We start from the raw sequence: 21,760 nt of genomic DNA, 5'->3' as shown, positions 1-21,760 counted from the left end.
TTCTAGACACCATAGTATTTCTACTTTCACTACACTTTGTTCATGCTCTGGAGCATTTGGATTGAAGACGATGTGAAATGTTAACTCTGTTCTATAAAAGTAAGTGTCAGGTGTATAATGTGGTGAACAGAAGATATATAGTGAGCAAAATAAAGAATTCTCGTGAACATTTTTGTTCCCTTCTTTGGCTTGGTTTAATGTTGTGTCTATAAGTTTAACACACTGCCTTGCTAATGGTGTACATAGGTGATGCAGGCGGGTAGGTGATGGTGTTATGCTGTGGTTTCAGGGTGTGAAGACAAGCCTTGTGTGTACCTGCTTTCCTGCCAAGTGACTGTGGTTTGCTGATTCCTTTAGAAAGTGGGTCGTCGGTCATACCTTTAACAAGCTGCATAGTTTGAAGCAGCATGATTTAATTTGTGGGTTTTTTTTTGTTTTTTTTTGTTCTTATTGAAAGAGATCACAGAATAATCGTGCTCGAACTTTAGTGCGGTTGGCATTCTATCTTACAGTCATTTGTGTGGCTGGGTTTGTAGTGGTACAAGTCATTTATATTCCTTTTTTTCTAAAGATTTTTTTTTAAATTCTCGATTCTGATTGGTCAGAAGGTTGATTCATTTTCTACAACTCTGTGGTTCTGGACATTAGTGTTGTCTGACAGGTTTATATGAATCCTCCTGCTCTAATACAGCGTACTATCATTTCTATAGAAATAACTCATATGTGTGGACTTGCCATATAATCTAAGGAGAATAATAAACAGATTTTGTTGTTAATTAGCAAAGAAAAATGTCGAATTGTTGATAGGGTGAAGTAAGGAGATGTTTATTTAACATTTATGGAAGGAGTCTCCAGTGTCAGCAGTTACAACGTCATAGCGGTTACAGTGAACTTTCCAGTTTCTTAGCAGTAAACAAGCAAACAAACAAACAGCATTATTTTGTGTTATTCACTTCAAGAGAGAGATACAAGAGAATGGTTAGGGAATGACTGAGCAGTTTGAAGCTGTTATATTATAAATGATAAGAGGAACTTGTTTTGCAGAGGTTTCACAACAGCTTTAAAGGGTAAAGTGTGATTAATTATTAATTAATAAATTAAAAATGTGAAAGTATTGACAAAGCGCTGTGGTGTAAGAGGAATAAAATACTAAAGCACATGCTGTTATAGACAAATAACCAAATTCAGGGTGGAGGTAACAGTAAGTTCTTTGCATTAGGTCACGTTACACCACCCTATTGTTGATTATTTTCCTATAACAGCCCTCCATGTTGTGTTTTATTCCTTATACATATTGATCATCTATTGTATTGATCTCACCTTGCAGCGTACAGCCTTTATTTTATTTTATTTATCTACGAAGGACCATGGAAACATCATTACCTGTCCCATAAACCATTAAAAATGAAATCTGTTGTCCTTCCTGGCCCTTTAACATGATGGATATTTTATCGATTGCTGTGCTTAGTCTATGCGTCCCTCCTCTCTTATGCAAATCTCTCTATCACTTGGTTGCAGGTCTGATGAGTATTCCTACAGCAGCATCTGGACAGACAGGGGGTGGAGACATGCAGTCACCTGGGGCAATAAGCCCCTCCTTCCTCCCACCCCCAACTGGAAAGGTTCCAGGTCGCAAGAGGGGACGGCCGCCGCTCAAAAGGCATCCGGAGTATCAGAATCGCTACCCAGAATCCCTCCCTCCCATCAAAGTGCCTAAGAAGAGAGGGAGGAAGCCTGGATTCAAGGTCAGCATGAGTGTCTGTATATCACTATGTGTGTGTGTGTGTGTGTGTGTGTGTTTGTGTGTGTGTGTGTGTGTTTGTGTGTGTGTGTGTGTGTGCTGAGTAACTATAATTCCCTTGTAAGCAGATGAATCAGTTTTTATATATGGTTCATATATTTGTGACCAATTTTCCTTTTTTTTTGGTAATATCCAGACGCTTATAATGAAACACATTTGTGTTTCCCACTCAAGATTGAAAGAAAGGGACGTGTGTGTGTGTGTGTGTGTGTGTGTGTGTGTGTACGTGTGTGGCTTCCCAGTGACTGATGTATCTGCAGTCTGCTGCTGTAGTGAGTTATTTTTAGCTGCATGTCTGCAAGCCTCATACTACTGCTGCAGATCTTTTCTGAGTCTAAAGAGAAAAAATAAGAGATACACACCTCTATGATCTGTGTGTGTGTGGGTGTGTATATGTTTGTAAGTATGTCAGCTAAGCAATAATACTCTGAATTTAAACCGTCATGTTGTATATTACATATATACATATTGTATACTGTTTTTATACAAATGTTTATTTAAAAAAATTACAACCATCCGGTTTCACTCAGAAGTGTACTGGCTCCTCTCAAGGTTTCTTCCTCATGTCATCTCAGGGTGCCACTGTCCCCAAAGACATTTGGGTTTGAGATCAAAAGATGGATATGAGATTATATTGGTATTTACATGTAGACGTGTTAAACAACATAAAACATACAAGCTTTATCTTATCACCCAGTTTTTAGGTGAGCAGAAAATACTGGAACATGTGACTGACAGGTGTTTCTTATTACCCAGGTGTGTCCTGTTCGATTGATTTTTTTAAACAATACACAGCTCTGATAGTCTACTCTTGGTTTTAGCCTTCAGTTTCACTTGTGAAGAGTGCGTTTGTTGTTAAAAAAGGATAAGCCAACATGAAGATCAGAGAGCTGTCTATGGTAGAAAAGCAAAAGCGAGCCATTTTGAAGCTGAGAAAAGAGGGAAAATCAGTCAGAGGCATTGCACAAAGCTTGCGCATAGCCTATACAACAATTTGGAATGTCCTGAAAATAAAGAAGAAAGAAACCATTGGTGTACTGAGCAACAGACACAGAATGGGTCAGGCAAGGAAAACACCTGACTAGGTGATTGGAGGACAGGTGGGTTGCCTTGGACAGAACTTGTCCAATCTGGCATGCACTGATGACTTCAAGTACATAATTAAACACGTACATCACTTGTCCTTGTTAGTTTGAAAAAAACAACAACAATCATATTCATCCACTCGTGCTGGAGATATTCGTGAACTTTTTTCAACGTGGTAATAAAAAAGAGCTGGGACTCAAGGCTCTGAGATTGGTATATGTACGTAGAGCTCAATGAGTCATTATGTGTTGTGTGTGCGTGTGTGTGTGTGTGTGTATAGCTGAAGTCCCGGTTGGCAATGACTCCATTGGCCATCTCCCCTCCCAGCAGCACTCCAGAACCAGACATGAGCTCCATCCCTCAGGACGCTGCCACTGTTCCCCACTCTGCCACACCGGAGGTCCTTACAGGTAAAACACACACGCACGCACACACACATACACACACAGTTCTCTGATGAAGTCTAAATAATGTGCATTCAGTGACTCTGTCCCTGTTACCTGCATAAATCGTACTCTTTACTGTCCACCTGGGACTTACAGTACTGTGATTATGATTGCTGTGAATTGTTAATAATCAGACGTGTGAGGCTCAGAAGTGCAGTACAGATGTGCACTGGTGTGCATGTCGCTCAGCAGACTGAGATGCTGTATTTCTGAGTTTCAGCCAGTCATGTGCGTAATAAATCAGTAGAAGTAAACGTTTCACTGGTAATATAAATTTCAGACGTAATCAGGCGAGACGTGAGCCTGGCGTGACCTTAGTGCTGGCAACTTGTTAGTTCTTTCTCTGTATTAATGGCATGATATTTGAAGAGTCTGATCATGCTGTATATTTTCCTCTGTATTTTATAGTGCTATGTAATTGCATGAGGTGTAGGAGTGTGATTCCTGAATAATGTTGAGTCCCTGTGGACCCACCCCCCTCACACACATACCCACACACACTCATTATCTTAGAGGTCATGACTCCGGGATTCTTGAAGGTAACAATACAGAAGTGAAAATATCACAGAGAGCAGTACAAGGTGTGAGTGAGCATAATTATTATTTTAAAGCTTAACAGTCTTAAGGGCCTCAGAGGGCATTATCGGGTATTGTCCAATATGGCCTTCATCTCCTAATTAATCACACAACATGTACACATTCCAGTTGTTGCTATTTAATGTAGTTTTTTTGAGTAAACGAAAGTATAGATGTCTTTAAAATCAGGTATACGCTGTATAACTTTGATAATTTTGTTCTTTGCTGACAACTCACATCGCATTTCCGGATCCACCCATCATTTATGATGAAAGCCTATGATTTATGTTGTAAATCTACCTTTGGATCTGTAATGTGCTTTCATGTTGCGTTTGTGCTTCCGTTAAATCCGAGCCCTGGTGGGTTTTCACACTTGCTGCAGTTCGTTCATGCAAAGAACACAACCGTCACACCAAAACAACTGTTTCCAGAACCTTTGTCTGGTTCTGGTTCTGTAGGGGTCTTGTTTTGGTTCCGTCTGTGATTCCTACACCTACTTGTAGACCCTTTTCTGTCAGACCAGTGAATGAAAGTGTTTTATGAGTACATGCACCTCAAGTACATATATACTATTTTTTTTTCGTAGTTTTTTTGCTTTTTGGATCCTTTGAACATGTGCAGTGTGAAAATAAACCAAACCAAATAGGAAAGTCTAATCGTTCTAATAGGCATGGTAGCATTGGACACCTTTGAGATGCTTTTACTCACACTAAATATAATGACGTTGGGATATAATGACGTTTTCTTCCCCCTGATCTTGCCCATAATGGTAGGATAATGAAGAAATGTACTGTATGTATATGTTCCCACAAACTGACCAAACTAGCATCCGTGTGTGTTTTTTTTTTCTTCTCCATGCAGCACGCTCTCTTTTTATGCATGTATTTGGAAAAAATCGGTTCAGTGATTTGAGAATCAAACATCACTGCTCTCCTCACCCAAAGCAGACGACTTCTGGAGCAGCTGCAGTTGAGCTGATTCGGAAAATCGATTCGTGACAGCCAAATTGGGTTGAAGAACAGGCTCAAGTGTTACCCTGGCTGCTACAGTTAGACGCCTGAGATGTTTAACCTGTTGTGAATGGCCCACGTTTCCTTTAAACTTGAGATCAAGGGGTGTTAAATTTGAGCTCCGGAGTCATAAAACTCAATTCCAGGGCTTTCTTGAGCCACAGAGAGGTAAACAAGATGCCATGTGCGTCTCAGGTTTGAGCATCAGGGTTAAGTGTGGAGTCAGCTGACTGTGGGAAAGTCGTGCTCTTTTTTCCATTTTAGCACCAGAACATCAGGTTTTAGTATGCGGACGGACACACACACACACACACACACGCACTTACTTACACACCGCTTCACTGGTGTTGTGCTGTGTATGTATTCTGTGGAGGGTTTTTAATGCGATGGGCGTTGCAGAGGGAGTTGTAGCTGCTGCTGGTGGTGGAGGTCATGACCCTGCTGACCTGAGGTCATTGTCATGGGATATAATGTGTCCACTTGTGTGCTTATTCATCCTTCTCACACCTGCATATCATTCTTTGACATTGAATCTGTTTGAAATCATGCACATATCCGTGGATGGATGGATCCATGGAATGGCAATTTGAATCTTTATTCATTCTAGATCTACATACCAGGATATTTCAGCTTAAAATATCTGGTTGCTTCTGCTCATAGGTTAAAATCTGATAATGGTCCCAAATGTATACGTAACATTCAAATAAGAATGAAATGATCATAAATGAATCAGAAATGATCTCTCTCAGGAAGAGGCTCATCATCTATTGTTCTCTCAAGAAGAGAGTTCTACAAATATTAATATTGGCATTAATTTTGATACCAAAAAATTTGCTCTACTTAGGAAACATACTATGTTTGAGAAATTATTGTGTTGAATCAAAACTACACAGCATCCCAATATTTTAAGTATTTCGTATCCGTGGTATCCATTGTACATTTCTAATTTCTAATAATTTTTTTTACAAGGAGTGCCAATAATTGTAATAAAACAGTGGATGCTCTGTACATCTTAATAGAACCTGGCAGAAGGACTTCCTGTAGCACTTTATTACTTCACGTGTGTGTGTATGTGTGCGCGTGCGCGCAACGTCTGGCCATCGGGCTGCTTGTCTGACAGACGCCAAAGGAAATCCCAGAGCATGTTGCATGGAAGCAGCGGTGCGGCACAGACGAGTGGGGCGGAATGAGTGTATGTGTGTGTGTGTGTGTGTGTGTGTGTTAGGAGAGGGATGCTGAGTGATTGGAGGATTCCTGCACACACTCCTTCAGGCTCGCTTTTCCATTACCCCAACCCCCCACCACCATATCTACAGGCTTTGTAGCCAAACATTACTTCTTTTCCATTACATCATCGTCCTGTGTGTTTGAAGACATTAATTCGGAGCGTTTATTGCTTCGTCTGGCTCCATCAGTGTTTCACGTTATCATTACAAATGGAAGGATAGTGCTGGCTGATGCAGCCCAAAGGCAACACTAAAGTCTCCTATTGGGCTGTTCTGAAAAATAAATATACAATATTATTTCACTTTGCCCTCATTATTGAAGGATTATTATGTGCAAAAATAAATGAATAAATAAACAATGTGATAATTTCTTGTGTATATCTATGTATTTAGGAAATATTCACACCATTAAAAGGAGTGGAACACGATGTGGTTTTCTGCTGTTGAAGCATGTTATGCTTTCTAAGATGCTTTTCTGCTCACCATGGTTGTAAAGAGTGGCTATTTGGGTTGTCTAGCCATTAGTGTTAATGCTACTTACAGCATTAAAGCAAAAGAATGAGAGAAAGACAGAACACAATCACAATTTTGTTTGAAAGCTTGTCAGATAGTCATTTCTCTCTCTCTCTCTCTCTCTCTCTCTCTCTCTCTCTCTCTCTCTCGCTCTCTCTCTCTCTCTAGTGTGTATCTATGTGAATAAACAGGTGAACACTGGCCCTAACCTGGACAGACAGAAAGTCATGCAGCTTCCCGATCACCTCGGCCCAGCACGGCCCTCCGTGGTTCTGCAGCAGGCTGTGCAGGGTTGCATCGATAGTGCTTACCAGCAGAAAACAGTCTTCACCCTGCTCACGCAGGGCTACGGAGGAGAGAAAATATCAGGTTACAAACATTCACACACACTCGCACACAAAAGCATGCTAATAGAATGCGAGAAATCAACATCAACATCCTCTTTTAACAAAATATTATCCGATTTCTTCCAATGTTTGAGTGTCGCTGCTGTGGTCACTGTTATCACTACAGACTACACACTATGTCTGAGGTCCGAATACCAGTGTGTGCAATTTTGGTGTTAACTCCTCACTCTATGCACGTGACTATAACTCAACTCTGATTACGGCCAATCATTTCTTTCTGTCTCTTCCCTGCAGCCACCTTTGACGGCAAGCAGCACCTTTTGAGTCTGCCAGTGGTGAACAGTGTTGGTTATGTCCTCCGCTTCCTAAAAAAGCTCTGCCGGAGTCTTCTGTGTGAGAACCTCTTCAGCGATCAGCCAATTGCACCTTCCTCCTCTCCCTCCTCCTCTTCCTCGGCCCACACAGACAAGCATTCAGATGGACAATCCAAGTCGAGTGAGTGCACATCTTTTCTCTTTCCCCTATTTAGTGTCCTTCCGTCTTCCTCCTGAATACGGTAGCTTTGGAGTTTGGTGTGTTTTTAGGACCATTTTAACTGAGGTTTCATTGAAATTGATGTGTTTTTTTAGCCAAACTTTGCAATGTAATAATAATTACACCACTAATGGGACTGGCTACAAATTTCCATTAAGTTGTTCCTCCTGATTTCTCTCGAAAGTATAAAATTATTCTCTATAATTAAAAAAAAAAATCATCACCCAGAAGTCAATCAACATTATCTGGCACTAAGTGATTCAATCCAGTGAAGACTGCTTGTTAATAACAACGATGTTGAACATCTTCTTTATCTCCTTCCCTAATTACATCCCTAATAATTTGGATGCTGTAGGTGCTGCAAGTCTGTCTTAGACTAATCACATTTAATGACATAATAACTGACTCTATTAAGTTGCTCTGTGACAGGATAAAGGCATCAGCGTCATTAATTGCTTATGGGTTTCCTTAGTTCATCCTCAAATTAAAAAAGAATCTCACTTAAGGAATGGACTTGGAAGCAGAGTTGATTAGACAGAAGGTTGGTTAGATAACAATATTTATTTCCATCCATACATTTTCTATACCGCTTATCCTACAGGGTCACAGGGAACCTGGAGCCTATCCCAGGGAGCATGGTGCATAAGGCGGGGTACACCCTGGAAGGGGTGCCAATCCATCGCAGGGCACAATCACATACACATTCACACACTACGGACACTTTAGACATGCCAGTCAGCCTACCATGCGTGTCTTTGGACTGGGGGAGGAAACCAGAGTACCTGGAGGAAACCCCTGTAGCATGCGGAGAACATGCAAACTCAGCACACACACAGGGCAGCGGCGGGAATAGAATCCCCAACCCTGGAGATGTAAGGCAAACATGCTAACCACTAAGCCACCATGTGGCCACAATATTCATTTATTAATCTTTATTTAATTTTAATCATAACAGGCCATGTTCAAAAGTATACCAGGATTTATGCAGGGAAAGTCATTATTCAGTTGTGCTTTGCAGATGCTTAGCATCCAGATGATTGAAGCTGCACACAGGACACACCATAGAGGTTTTCAGAGTTGTTTTTTTTTGTTGTTTATTAAGTGCCCTCTTGGTAGGTGTCTCATCCACACATTTTTAAATCAAATACTTCCTACCCAACAAATATTAGAGGATATAAAATACAAACCAAAAAAGCAGATTGTATCAGTAAAGACTTTGAGGGAGAATTAAAATCCATGTGGTTTATTAACAGGTCTTCCCAAAACTCAGGCAAGTCAGCAACTTAGGTATGCAGAAAGTCTCGGCTAACAGAATAGCAATCCAAAATCGATATGGTTAAACATGGCAGGGGTCAGAGTAATCATCAAGGCAGCTGGAGATAAGATCAGATTACAGAAACAGGATAGACTTTGCAAAGACACTGATACTTTGATGTATTTATATATAATAAAAACAGGACGTGAAGGGGGGCATGAATAATGCACTGTGCTATTCCAGAGATGGAGACCTCTACTGGTTGGAAGGGGTATTATGAGTACCTTACACATTATGTGTTGGATAAACGCAACAGGCGATAAAAAATACAGTTTACACTAAAATGTCTTACTGTTGCCCCTACTTTTGGGCAACATTGGATCTGTTCAGGAAAATTCATGGATAGGAACCAGAATTGTGAGTTCAAAATTCCAATGGTGCCAGATAACTAATTTTGGGTTCATGGACAAGGCCTTAAATTGTAGACTTCAGTTGTGTCCTGACTTGGATAAAAGTGCCAAATGTTCTTGTATTTGATAGTTGCGACATTTTTTTGTCTGCAGTCAGTATAGTTTTCAGCACGGCTATAATTCTTCGACTCATTATCTGCCCTTTCCCACACCAAGAAGTGTGTGGAGGAGATCTTTTGACGTGCCTGAGCCCTCGTAAGTGCCTGTCAGAAAGGGGCTAATCACTTCTCAAGTGTTCTTTTCTGCTGTTAAATGGATGTAATGGTTGTGGCCTCTGTGTATTTGAAAACAGCAGGGGGAACAGCTTTATGAAGTTCAGGATGATGCAAGTGCTTTAGAAATTTTGGTTTCTGGGGAGATGTTACCATAATAATTAAGCCTCATCTTGGCAGTTATTGGATTTAAAAGTGGACTGTTCTCTTGGGAGTGTCACAGGTGTTTAGCCTCATGTGTGTGTTCATACATGTTTACCACCTAACCCAGAACATCCATTAGTCATTGTGCAATGGGATTCACTGTAAATATCCTTTGTTATTTTTATTTTTTTTACCAATTGTGAAAATAGCAATTGGGTCTCATTAACCCAGCCCATCTCTTTACATTTTTATGCAATATCAAAACAATTGTACATTTATTTTTTAGAATATTCACCCCATAAATTCATTAGAAGTATAAATAATATAAGCATTATTTATGGGAATAGACATACAAAATCCCTTCCCATGCTCTGGTATCTGGGGTTACTGTTTTATATCTGATGCAAGCAGCTACAGAAAGCCGCTGGAGGTAACACAGCAATGTGAAGGTGTTTGAGAACTTGGGGGAGGGTTGAAAACAAGGGTCAGATGGTATGCAGAGGCAGACCTGCCATGAGTGAGTTACAGTAGTCAAGTCTTGAAATGACAAGGGACTGAACAAACACCTGAGTGGCCTCTGTGCACAGGAAAGGCCAGATCCTTCTGATGTTGTAAAGGAGAAACCTGCATGACCATGTGAGGTTAGCAGCGTGAGGAGAAAACAATAGTTATTTGTCCAGAACTACCCCAAGGCTGGGCACACTGTCAGATGGTGTGATCTCAGTGTTGTCCAGTGAGATCACAAGATTGCAAAATCTCCAGGGATGTACAGCAGCTCGGTTTTGCCACCAGCAAGACTGCCAGACATGCTGAGATCTGAGCAAAAACATGTCTGTGAGAGTTATGGAGAAGATGAGTTGAGAGTCATTAGCATAGCAGTGGTATAGAACTCATGTCAGGATATGACTTCACTGAGAGATCTAGGGAGAAGAGGACAGAAGAGGACCCAGCACTGAGCCTTGTGGGACTCCAGTAGGGAATCTCTGTGGAGCAGATGTGATAAGAAATAATCCACCACTACCTTGTGCCACGAATTCCAAAACACATGAGGATGTGATTGACTTTGTTGAAGGCTGCTGAAAGGTAAAGGAGAATGAGGACTGTTGACAGTTTGCTGATCTAGTGGCATGGAACGTCTCAGTAATGGTTTTGAAGCCAAACCTTTTAGGATATTGATGGTGTCCTGGGTAAGATTGAAAGACAACTAATTGTATACAGCATGTTCAAGGACTTCAGAAAGAAAAGAGAGCAGTGGTACTGGTCAGTAGTTGCTGATGCCTGAGGTATCTAGAGCAGGCTTCTTCAAGAAGAGAATAATTCGAGCAGTCAGCGCATGACCAGTTGTTATGGAATCATTTATAATGAAAATCATGAAAGGAGGTGATCTTGCAAAATAGCCTGGTGCATTGTGGAAGGAATGGTATCCATCAGGCAGATAGTATTATTGCAGGATCTCTTCTGCAGAAAGAAGAAAAAATATGACATGGAAAGAGGAAGAGAAGATTGATAGTGAAGTGTAGGAATTTGGGTTGATGGATGGAAAGAGAGATGGGTTGGCAGATTTTGCTAATTTTCTTTGTCAGTATGAGAGCAGTATAAAAAGAGATCAGTGTCAAATTGTGATTTCTGCCACTTTTTCTCAGCAGATTGAAGAGCTAGATAGGAATAGGAGTCAGGGTATGGAAGGGTTATTAGATTGTAGTCAGACAAGGAGGAAGGAAAGATTGAGTGGAGGTTGCAGCAACTTGGGTGGAGGTATGAACAGTTGGTAAAAGGAAAGGCAGGGACGGCAAATGTGAAGGATACAATGTGATGATCTGAAAGGTGGAGCAATGTCTACAGCTGGGGAGGGCCATCTGAAGACCGGTCCAAAATGTTACCTCCCTTGGGGCTGCTGTTGAACGTCAGGTCAAAACAGTGTGAAAGGCTGAAGTTTCTGAGGAGAGTGAGATGGATGCCATCAGTAAGAGAAATCTCCAGTTCCAAGTGTGCCAGGGGGGCAATGCGTAACAATAATGCTAAGATTGACTGGAGAGGCGATAGTCACAGCATGGAACTTAATGGATAATATGTTGAGATGACACCTTGTTACCTTGTTACTCTCACCTTATAATCCTAATGCTAACCCTATATTTTTAGTGCTATTGTTCTTTTAAGCCAAAAACTATGATGGCTTATTTTGACCTGATAATAATGGCTAATGAGATCACAAATAAGTGGAAGTATAAATATAATTTACGCACTTCAACATTTTAGCTAAACAAATTGCAGTTTTGACACGAGTTTGAAATGTGTTTTCTTTTCTTGTGCAGCAGACTCTATGGTGGATGATTACCACTCTGAAACAATGGAGGCCAAGCGTTACTCTGTCGATCATAGTGACACAGCCTTTGGTGTGATGACATCACCATACATAGCCTCGAAATCCAACTATGGGTTTCGTTCTGGTGCCGCCTACTCTGGGGGCGTTTGCAGACCAGCAGCCAGTCCCAGTGCATTCCAGGAAGGAAACAGAAGTGGTAAGAGAAACCAAGGCTACCATGGTATAGACATGTTAAAGATAACATAGCATGCTTCCAAATATTTACACATTCATAAACACAGAGGTACACAGAGCACAGTAAGTAATACACTTTTTAGTTATTGTAATGACTTCAATCACTCAATCTATCTCTCTCCTTTTGTCTTTCTCTGTCTCTCTCCAGCCTACAGTCCGTCCCCAGAGGCAGGTGAGTCCAAGCCGCCTCCGAGTAAAGACCCATCCCGGTGGAGTGTAGAGGAAGTGGTGTGGTTTATCAAAGATGCAGACCCTCAGGCCCTTGGTCCACATGTGGAACTCTTTCGAAAACATGTAAGTGTTGGCTGTAGTTTTATTACAGCATGATAAACCATGAGAGAACATAGAATGTGAAACCCAAAAGTATGTTTGAGTGGAATCCTTTAATAATAAGAATCCTTTAATGAATACCCATGGTAAGCAGTACAGTCATTACCATGTATGCCCATAAAATTCAGTATGGTATCCATAAATGACATTTAGCACAGCATATACCATGATAATCAGTACAATATATATGAATTATGAGAATATACGATACAATGTATACCCATAATACTGAGTACAGTATAGTACACCCATAATAATCAGTACTGTATATACCTATAGTAATCAGTACAGTATAGTACACCCATAATAATCAGTACAGTATAATACACATAATAATCAGTACAGTGTACAACCATAGTAATCAGTACAGTATATATACATAATAATCAGTACATTATATACCAATAGTAATCAGTACAGTATAGTACACCCACAATAATCAGTACAGTATATACACAATAATCAGTATAGTATACACCCATCGTAATCAGTACATTATTGTACACCCATAATAATCAGTACAGTATATACATAATATGCAATACCGTATGATAAATTCAATATGAATTTTCATCTTGTAATGATATAGCACTAGAATGTTTCTGTAAAAGGTGAGAAATTAGTGAAAATAGTCATTTGAAACACTGAAAGAGCATTTGCTTGTTGTGTGACTGTGTAACTCGTCTTTCAGGAGATTGATGGAGACGCTCTCCTGCTGCTGAAGAGTGACATGATCATGAAGTACCTGGGACTAAAACTCGGCCCAGCACTCAAACTCTGCTACCACATCGACAAGTTAAAACAGACCAAGTTCTGACATGCTCTTGGCCAAAACCACCCCAACCCCCACCACTCCTATACGCACACACACACACACTTGTGCACGCATGCTTATCTCCCACCCACAAACACATACACACAAACACAAACATACATGGTCTCACACACCGAGACGGACTACTTCACAATATCAAGATGTGATTTTCTTCGTTTTCGTTTGTGTTCTTCATACGCATTTTTGACCCTCACCTACCAAGTGCCCGTGAACTTTTTAAATATCTGTGATTATTTTGGACTTGACACTAATTGACAATTCCCTTGAGCTTGTTTTAACATGGGTTGAGAGCGTGATGAGCCACCCATGGTAAAAGTTATTGCTGGGACTTCCACAGAGCTTCTGGAATTATGCATACTAAAGATAGATAAAGATAAGAAAATATAAGGATGTAAAAAAAAATCCTGCTCAGTATGGATAGTGGGATGGGTGATGATTTATCATGGACTAGACCCATACAGGTTCTATACATTTCACACAATGTACGGATCATCTAAAGATGGTCTTTGGCCACCTTGTGGTTAAACTGAGACATTGTAGCTTCCTGTGACGCTGGATCCCATTTTTCCAAGAGCAGCTAAACAAGACTTGAGCCTATATTCATACGGAACTGTACAGACACAGGACTTTAGAGTAGAGTCACATCTGAAATTCTAACACACAGCAGGGCTACTACTGGATTCAAAAACCGTTACCTCCGTAACCAGCGAAATACAGGCACTGATAAAACCGTGGACCAATCATGAAATTCAGTATGTGTTTGGGTTTTTGCACAAGTTTAAGTATCACCGTTACATGCTACTCACCTAAACATCTTAAGACAAATCAAGTCAAGTGGGTTTTTATAGTCATTTATCTATATTGCTTGTATACATTGGAACGAAATGTCGTTTCTCCAAGACCATGGTGCAACACAGAAAAGTACGCAAGACTGCGTAGGGTACAATACCTAACAGTGTGAGACGAGTGCAGGACAATAAATACACAATAACTGGTATTGCAAAGTAGCACTAAGAGCATGCATTGCAGCACACCAAAAACACTGGCACAATCATGGTTTAACTAAAAGGACCAAACCCAGGTAGAACCATGGCAAGTTGCTTTACTGAATCCCACACACACTTGCCTCTGTTCTGTAAGGTGCACATATTATATGTAACAGTGATATTAATCTAAAGGGTACTGGAAAATGGATTAGTCCTTCTGTTAACAAAACATATCTCAAGATATATATTACATGGAGACATCCTACAAGATGTTTTACTATTAAACATACTGATGAGTGCCAATATTATACTGGAGTACATAAATAGTGTGTTATTTTTGGATGCTAGCATGCCGACTCATCCCGAAACACTTTTTTCTTTTTAAACAGAAGATTGTTTTTGCCTCATTTCAGTGTTTTTTTCTCTGAAGGGTACCTTCTTTTTCCCTTTGTGAAGTGACCCAACTGTCTGAGTTTTCAATTTTGTGTTTGTTTTTTCTTCAGAGAGCAATTGTGGTGATGGGACACAAGTGTAAAGTCAAAAGTGTACTTTTTGTGTAAATACAACATTTTCAAGTCACAGATGCATACCATGCCCTCCAGAATGATCAGTACCATTCATGAAAATGTTTATGCAGTTTATGGCTGTACATCTCTTGTAATGTTGAACATGTTGGTCCAGTCCTCCATGACAGAACGTTTTAAGCTCTTTTATATTCTGAGGTTTGTGCGTGTGAACTTAAATTCAAACCAAGGGTTTTCAGTAGGGTTTAAATCCAGAGACTGACATGGCCACTGCAAATAATTGAGCTTGTGTTTCTTTAAACATTCCCGTGTTGATGTTGTGTAATAAGTACTTTTGTTTCATCATCTTGCTCAAAACTTGTGGCCAAGCCTGAACCTCCTGGTAACCAGGTTTTGGGCTAAAATATTCTGGTACTTAACATAATTCATGATGTCATCAATCTTCACAAGAGCCCCTTTTTTGTGTTGAAAGTTTGATTTGTCCCATGGTAATGGATGACAAAGAGATTTTACAAAGGGATGTGTGTAGCCTCATATCTGTACCCCAGGGAAACAGGATAAGGCAACAACAGTTCCTGGCAAGTGATCTTTTTTTTCTTCTTAGGAATTACAATTTGCATTTTTTTTTTTTTTTTGGAGAGAAAATACTATTATTTAAAAATGTTGTTCAAATAAGAAAAAAATTTTTGTAAGAAAATTGTTTTTGAATTATTGTGTGTTATTGTATGTTAATTTTATATAACCATTTTTAAACTAATTTTATGAAGGGTGCCAATAATTCAGGAGGATGCTGAATTCAAAAAGTCATTTCGTGTTTTTATCAGATCAACAGTTTCAACTGCACAAGAGGAAAAAAAAAAAGTCACTATTTTAGAGTAAGCAGTCAGCCCAAAATGTATAATCTGCATTTCAGCTCAGTTTTACTGTAAGCCGCTCTGCTATCTCACTTGTACAGAATCCTTTTCTACATTTCTGAATTGGTTCAGGCTGTTTAGTCTTTTCTCTTTCTTTCTGTGGAATTTTCTTCATGTAGCACATTCAGGTGAATGAACATAGCCCATGTACTGTACATCATACTGTAACTGGAAAGAAACTGTTAGTCCAGCAGCCTGCGTGTCTTCAAATTCATGGTTAATTGCTGTGTTCAGATTGAAAACTTTCTGTTTTAGCGGGTAAGTAGGTGGTCAATACATGTCTGACACTTGCCTGAAATATTTAGACAGGGGAAGTTAAAAAATAAAACAGCTCGAGGTGCTTTTTATTTAATCAGCGAAGCATCGTAGTGGCATCGCACCTGTCCGGTTTTCTCTGCTTGGACTTCACTTAACTACAACGTTATCATAGCATAGGTTTATAGTCAATCCAGTTTATGACAAATGATGCTATTATTGCATAGTGTGTAATGCCTTGATGTTAAAGGTTTGGTTAAAGGTTTGGCTTATAAGCCTTGTTATTTTAAAGGGAAGTATTTCTGTTAATTCCTACAGCTCTGGAGGAGAAGTTCATCACCTCCTTTTGTCACTTTTCTATGTTCGCCTCTGTGCCGTGTCATTCGGTGTCATATTTTGTATAATACATAACGTAAATGTATGTTTATGAATGCTACTATAGACAGTCTGAGCCAGTGATGTTTAGAGAAACAACTGTTCATATATTAACTCAAAGAAGAGGCTGTGTGTGTGTGTGTGTGTGTGTGTGTGTGTGTGTACATCTTTGGAGGCTGCAACAAGGACCATCCATTTTGGTGCTAAAATATGACTGTATTTAATAACTAATTTGATCCATATTAGTTTACAGCTGTTTTCCCTTTATTTCAACAGTGTGGCTTCAGTGTTGTGAAATATTGTGATCACAGACAGGCCGTGGTCCGTCTGTCTGTTTGTGAGATGATATACAGTATACAAAGAATTACAGAAGCACCTGAATAAAGCATTAATGAGCACTTAATACCTTCTCTGTTACTAATTTGTCTCTGCATCACATACTAAGTCATTTCTATTTATAAAATCATCATGTTTATAGTATTTTCTTTAGTAAATTGTTGTACATGCAATGTACTTTCACTACAGCCATTTTACCTGACACCCTGACTCACCATTAATATACATATACATATACATTAATATACAGTTGTGCTCATAAATTTACACACCCCTTGCAGAATCTGCAAAATGTTAATAATGAAAAACAGATCATTAAAATTGCATTTTGTTTACATATATGCCACAAGACACAATAATAGCTGAATTTACACAAATGAACCAGTTTACATATGTTTGATTCTTAATACTGTGTGTCGTTACCTGGATGATCCACGACTGTTTTTATGTTTTGTGATAGTTGTTCATGAGTCCCTTGTTTGTCCTGAGCAGTTAAACTGCCCACTGCTCTTCAGAAAAATCCTCCAGGTCCTGCAGGTTCATTACTTTTCCGGCAGTGACCCGTTCCCAACAGTGGCTATATAATGTTCATATCCATTTTTTCACATCGAGGACAACTGAGGGGGCTATGTAAACTTTTGAACAGGATGATCGATTTAAAATTGTTATTAATTTGTTTAAAGATCTTGTTTTTATTCATTTATTACCACCTTTCAGAAGCTACATAAGGGTGGGGGGTGTGGGGGGGGTGTGTGTGTGGGGGGGTTATATGTAGAACCTCATTACAAATGAGATGCTGAAGTGAAAGTAGCATAGTAATCAAAAAGAAGAAGAAGAGATGGCATAACTAAGACAAATAACATTAAACAGAATCTCAAAATGAAAGTCAGAACTCCTACATTACAGCACTTTTGGGATGACTATGTTTTACATCATACCACATTCACTCTGTTTTCTAGTTAACGGGTAGCTGTTGCACTAATCCCCCACCATAGCATCAAATAACATGCTTTGTGTTTTCTTACAGGAATGGGGTACTTGGCTCATTGAAAGGGGGTACTGTAAAAACATTATTACAGACTATTTATTTATTAATTTATTTATTTTCGCATTGAATTGCATTTGGAGCTGCTGGATGGTGCCATTGTGGATTTTTACACATAGATGGTGCCCTTGCTTCACACATGGCTTTACCTACCACTAGTATTGAGGTATAAAACTGAAATGATGACGTCAACCACGTTTTTTCCCCCTTAACTTGTAAATTTGGTAAAGAATCACATTTTAAATCATGGATTTAATTATCTTTCCACTTATCATGACCTCCCAGAGATGCGAGGCAAGTAGGGCATACATTGTGAACAAAACAAGCACAAGATCAAAAAAGTCATTATGTATGTATGTATGTATTGGGAGGAGCCTGGCTAAATGTAACTACGTACATTTTTTCTAGCATTTATTCAAAAAAGTTTCTTTGTGTAATAAAGTAAATGTAGCACATTACTACCCATTACTGCTGTATTACATAAACAACTTGAACCACTTGTAACAGTAATGATTCCAAGAGATGACAACAATTCTGTAAAATGAACATTTCATTATAATAGATATGATATATTCTATCCATTTTGTGAAAATTAAAAATACATTTCCCTACATTTTCCATACTACTTTCAAGATCAGATCGTCCACTAGAGAACAGGGATGCAAATTTATAGTAAAGGTACTATGTTTGTTCACTACTGATGAAAAGGCTTCAAAGTATGGCGTCTGAGACATTAGCTGGCCTGCTGGGAATGCAGTCAGGCTCAACACTGTATTACTGGGACGGCTGAAAATCAATTCTATGATAGAAGTCTTTCAAAACTGCATGCAGAGAAAAAGTGTATAGTGAAAGGACAGCACATAAGCTTTAAAACGCTGCCCAAGGATACTCTCCAGCTGCTCTCCTTTTTAAATCAACTTTATTGAGTGGTTTCAAAACTCATTACAAGCAATCATTCACATTTTACAATATAGAGATGCACACATTTGAGTCGATTAAAACACAGACGTATACAACTAACGCACACATATCCATACATTCACGCATATTTACACAATACTTACACATCATCAAGAGTGCAAATCTTTATAAGAGTCCATGGATGTGTATTTCTTGTCCTTCTGAGTCTTCTTGAGGCTCGCCTCATTATTAGAGCGGTTCTGTGTGGATTCTCAAAGCTTTCTGAACAGCAATGATACTCAAGCAGCTTAGTGGACAGCATTTTCCTCACAGAGGAGCAGTAAAGCAAAAAAAACCAAAAAAACAAAATCTGTCACAATAAAGCAATAAAGTAAAAAAAAAAAAGAAAAGAAAAAAAGAGAAAAACATCTACCAGGGTGTAAACACATGAAGGAGTGCCTTAAGCCAAAACAAAGGTGGAGGGGGAGAAAGCGTGAACAAATATAGAACTGAAGGATTTTTTACAGGAGATGGTGCTTTAATGCATGTCAAGAATACACAATAAATCCCCTCAAGGTGTGGACAAAAATCCATAAACTGAGGATGTTGGAGAAAGAGAAACAATTGAACATACAAGAAAACACATTTGTACAGTCAGTAGATCATTTCTAGCCTTATACCTTGTGGGTATTAACCTTAAAAGTGCATCAAATAGTTTTAAGTGCTTGGTGGCTAACCGCTTGTCCTGATATTAAATGCCCACGCTAAAGAACCTGTCAGTAACTTGATGTTACTATTATGAAACCATTATGGTCTCATCAAATGCATAAAACTATTACACATATTAATAGGAAAACTCACTGAATGACAGATAGGCAGCGCCATTTGCGCTTCCTAGTATAATAATTATTTTTTTAAGTGAGGTATTTCAAGTCCATAATCATGCTGTGATTCTTCTGAATAGCAAGCATGCAAAAAAAAAAAAAGAAAGAAAAAGCTGTCCTTGCCATTAGTCAGCTCTTTCAGTCAATACAAAATGAATGATTTTGTACAAATATATATATATATATATATATATATATATATATATATATATATATATATATATATATATATATATACACACACAGTATCTCACAAAAGTGAGTACACCCCTCACATTTTTGTGAATATTTGATTATATCTTTTCATGTGACAACACTGAAGAAATGACACTTTGCACCAATGTAAAGTAGTGAGTGTACAGCTTGTATAACAGTGTAAATTTGCTGTCCCCTCAAAATAACTCAACACACAGCCATTAATGTCTAAACCGCTGGCAACAAAAGTGAGTACACCCCTAAGTGAAAATGTCCAAATTGGGCCCAAAGTGTCAATATTTTGTGTGGCACCATTATTTTCCAGCACTGCCTTAACTCTCTTGGGCATGGAGTTCACCAGAGCTTCACAGGTTGCCACTGGAGTTCTCTTCCACTCCTCCATGACGACATCACAGAGCTGGTGGATGTTAGAGAATTTGTGCTCCTCCACCTTCCGTTTGAGGATGCCCCACAGATGCTCAATAGGGTTTAGGTCTGGAGACATGCTTGGCCAGTCCATCACCTTCACCCTCAGTGCCGGAAGCACTCATGCAGCCCCAGACCATGACACTCCCACCACCATGCTTGACTGTAGGCAAGACACACTTGTCTTTGTACTCCTCACCTGGTTGCCACCAGACACGCTTGACACCATCTGAACCAAATAAGTTTATCTTGGTCTCATCAGACCACAGGACATGGTTCCAGTAATCCATGTCCTTAGTCTGCTTGTCTTCAGCAAACTGTTTGCGGGCTTTCTTGTGCATCATCTTTAGAAGAGGTTTCCTTCTGGGACGACAGACCTGCAGACCAATTTGATGTAATGTGCGGCATATGGTCTAAGCACTGACAGGCTGACCCCCCACCCCTTCACCCTCTGCAGCAATGCTGGCAGCACTCATACGTCTATTTCCCAAAGACAACCTATGGATATGACACTGAGCACGTGCACTCAACTTCTTTGGTTGACCATGGGGAGTCCTGTTCTGAGTGGAACCTATCCTGTTAAACCGCTGTATGGTCTTGGCCACCATGCTGCAGCTCAGTGTCAGGGTCTTGGCAATCTTCTTATAGCCTAGGCCATCTTTATGTAGAGCAACAATTCTTTTTTTCAGATCCTCAGAGAGTTCTTTGCCATGAGGTGACCAGTATGATGGAGTGTGAGAGCGATGACGCCAAATTTAACACACCTTCTCCCCATTTACACCTGAGACCTTGTAACACTAACAAGTCACATGACACCGGGGAGGGAAAATGGCTAATTGGGCCCAATTTGGACATTTTCACTTAGGGGTGTATTCACTTTTGTTGCCAGCGGTTTAGACATTAATGGCTGTGTGTTGAATTATTTTGAGGGGACAGCAAATTTACACTGTTACACAAGCTGTAAACTCACTACTTTACATTGTAGCGAGTGTTATTTCTTCACTGTTGTCAAACGAAAAGATATAATCAAATAATTACAAAAATGTGAGGGGTGTACTCACTTTTGTGAGATACTGTATATATATATATATATATATATATATATATATATATATATATATATATATATATATATATATATAATTTGTGCTTTGTTGAGACTTTGTTAAGTCTATTTAGTTCTAGTTTCAAAGTTATGTAAAAGAACATCAACAATGGAGAAAGTGATCCAGATCATTTTTGAATATTTCATCAGCTATTGTGTTGTAAACATGCCATCTCAGTCACTACCGAAAAGAGTCACTACTAAGCGGCCTTAAAAACGGTGGTGCTTAAAAACAGAAACGCTTTCACCATTTTGCTGGAAGATTGAGAATTCCCCAAAATACCACAGCCATCCAGGAGCAACCATATACACCATATACACAAGGAAAAATATAAGTCTGTTATTTTTAGTTCTTACACTGATGATGCCCCAAAATATTTTTGGCTATTAAGCTACTTAGCACAGACTACTTAGCATAGTGAAAAGCTTGAACTGAGGAATGTAATGTCGTCACTGGTTGTGATCATGTGAGT

At 39.3% G+C, this 21,760-nt stretch overlaps 1 protein-coding gene across 2 annotated transcripts in view; it reads left to right on the top strand.

Moving 5' to 3' along the window:
* Positions 1-16,939, top strand: part of scml4 (Scm polycomb group protein like 4) — a 37,786-nt gene extending 20,847 nt beyond the window's left edge. For both annotated transcript variants that reach the window (XM_053647200.1, XM_053647209.1), the window contains 7 exons: positions 1,519-1,745; positions 3,168-3,297; positions 6,827-7,027; positions 7,300-7,500; positions 11,933-12,139; positions 12,326-12,471; positions 13,199-16,939. In XM_053647200.1, coding sequence (XP_053503175.1) covers positions 1,519-1,745; positions 3,168-3,297; positions 6,827-7,027; positions 7,300-7,500; positions 11,933-12,139; positions 12,326-12,471; positions 13,199-13,324 — 1,238 coding nt within the window. In that variant the 3' untranslated portion in view covers positions 13,325-16,939. The remainder of the gene's footprint in view (positions 1-1,518; positions 1,746-3,167; positions 3,298-6,826; positions 7,028-7,299; positions 7,501-11,932; positions 12,140-12,325; positions 12,472-13,198) is intronic.
* The last annotated feature ends 4,821 nt before the right edge of the window (positions 16,940-21,760 follow it).

This window comes from Ictalurus furcatus, chromosome 2 (assembly GCF_023375685.1).
Source record: "Ictalurus furcatus strain D&B chromosome 2, Billie_1.0, whole genome shotgun sequence".
Taxonomy (NCBI): domain Eukaryota; kingdom Metazoa; phylum Chordata; class Actinopteri; order Siluriformes; family Ictaluridae; genus Ictalurus; species Ictalurus furcatus.
This window is presented reverse-complemented; position numbering and strand designations above follow the sequence as displayed.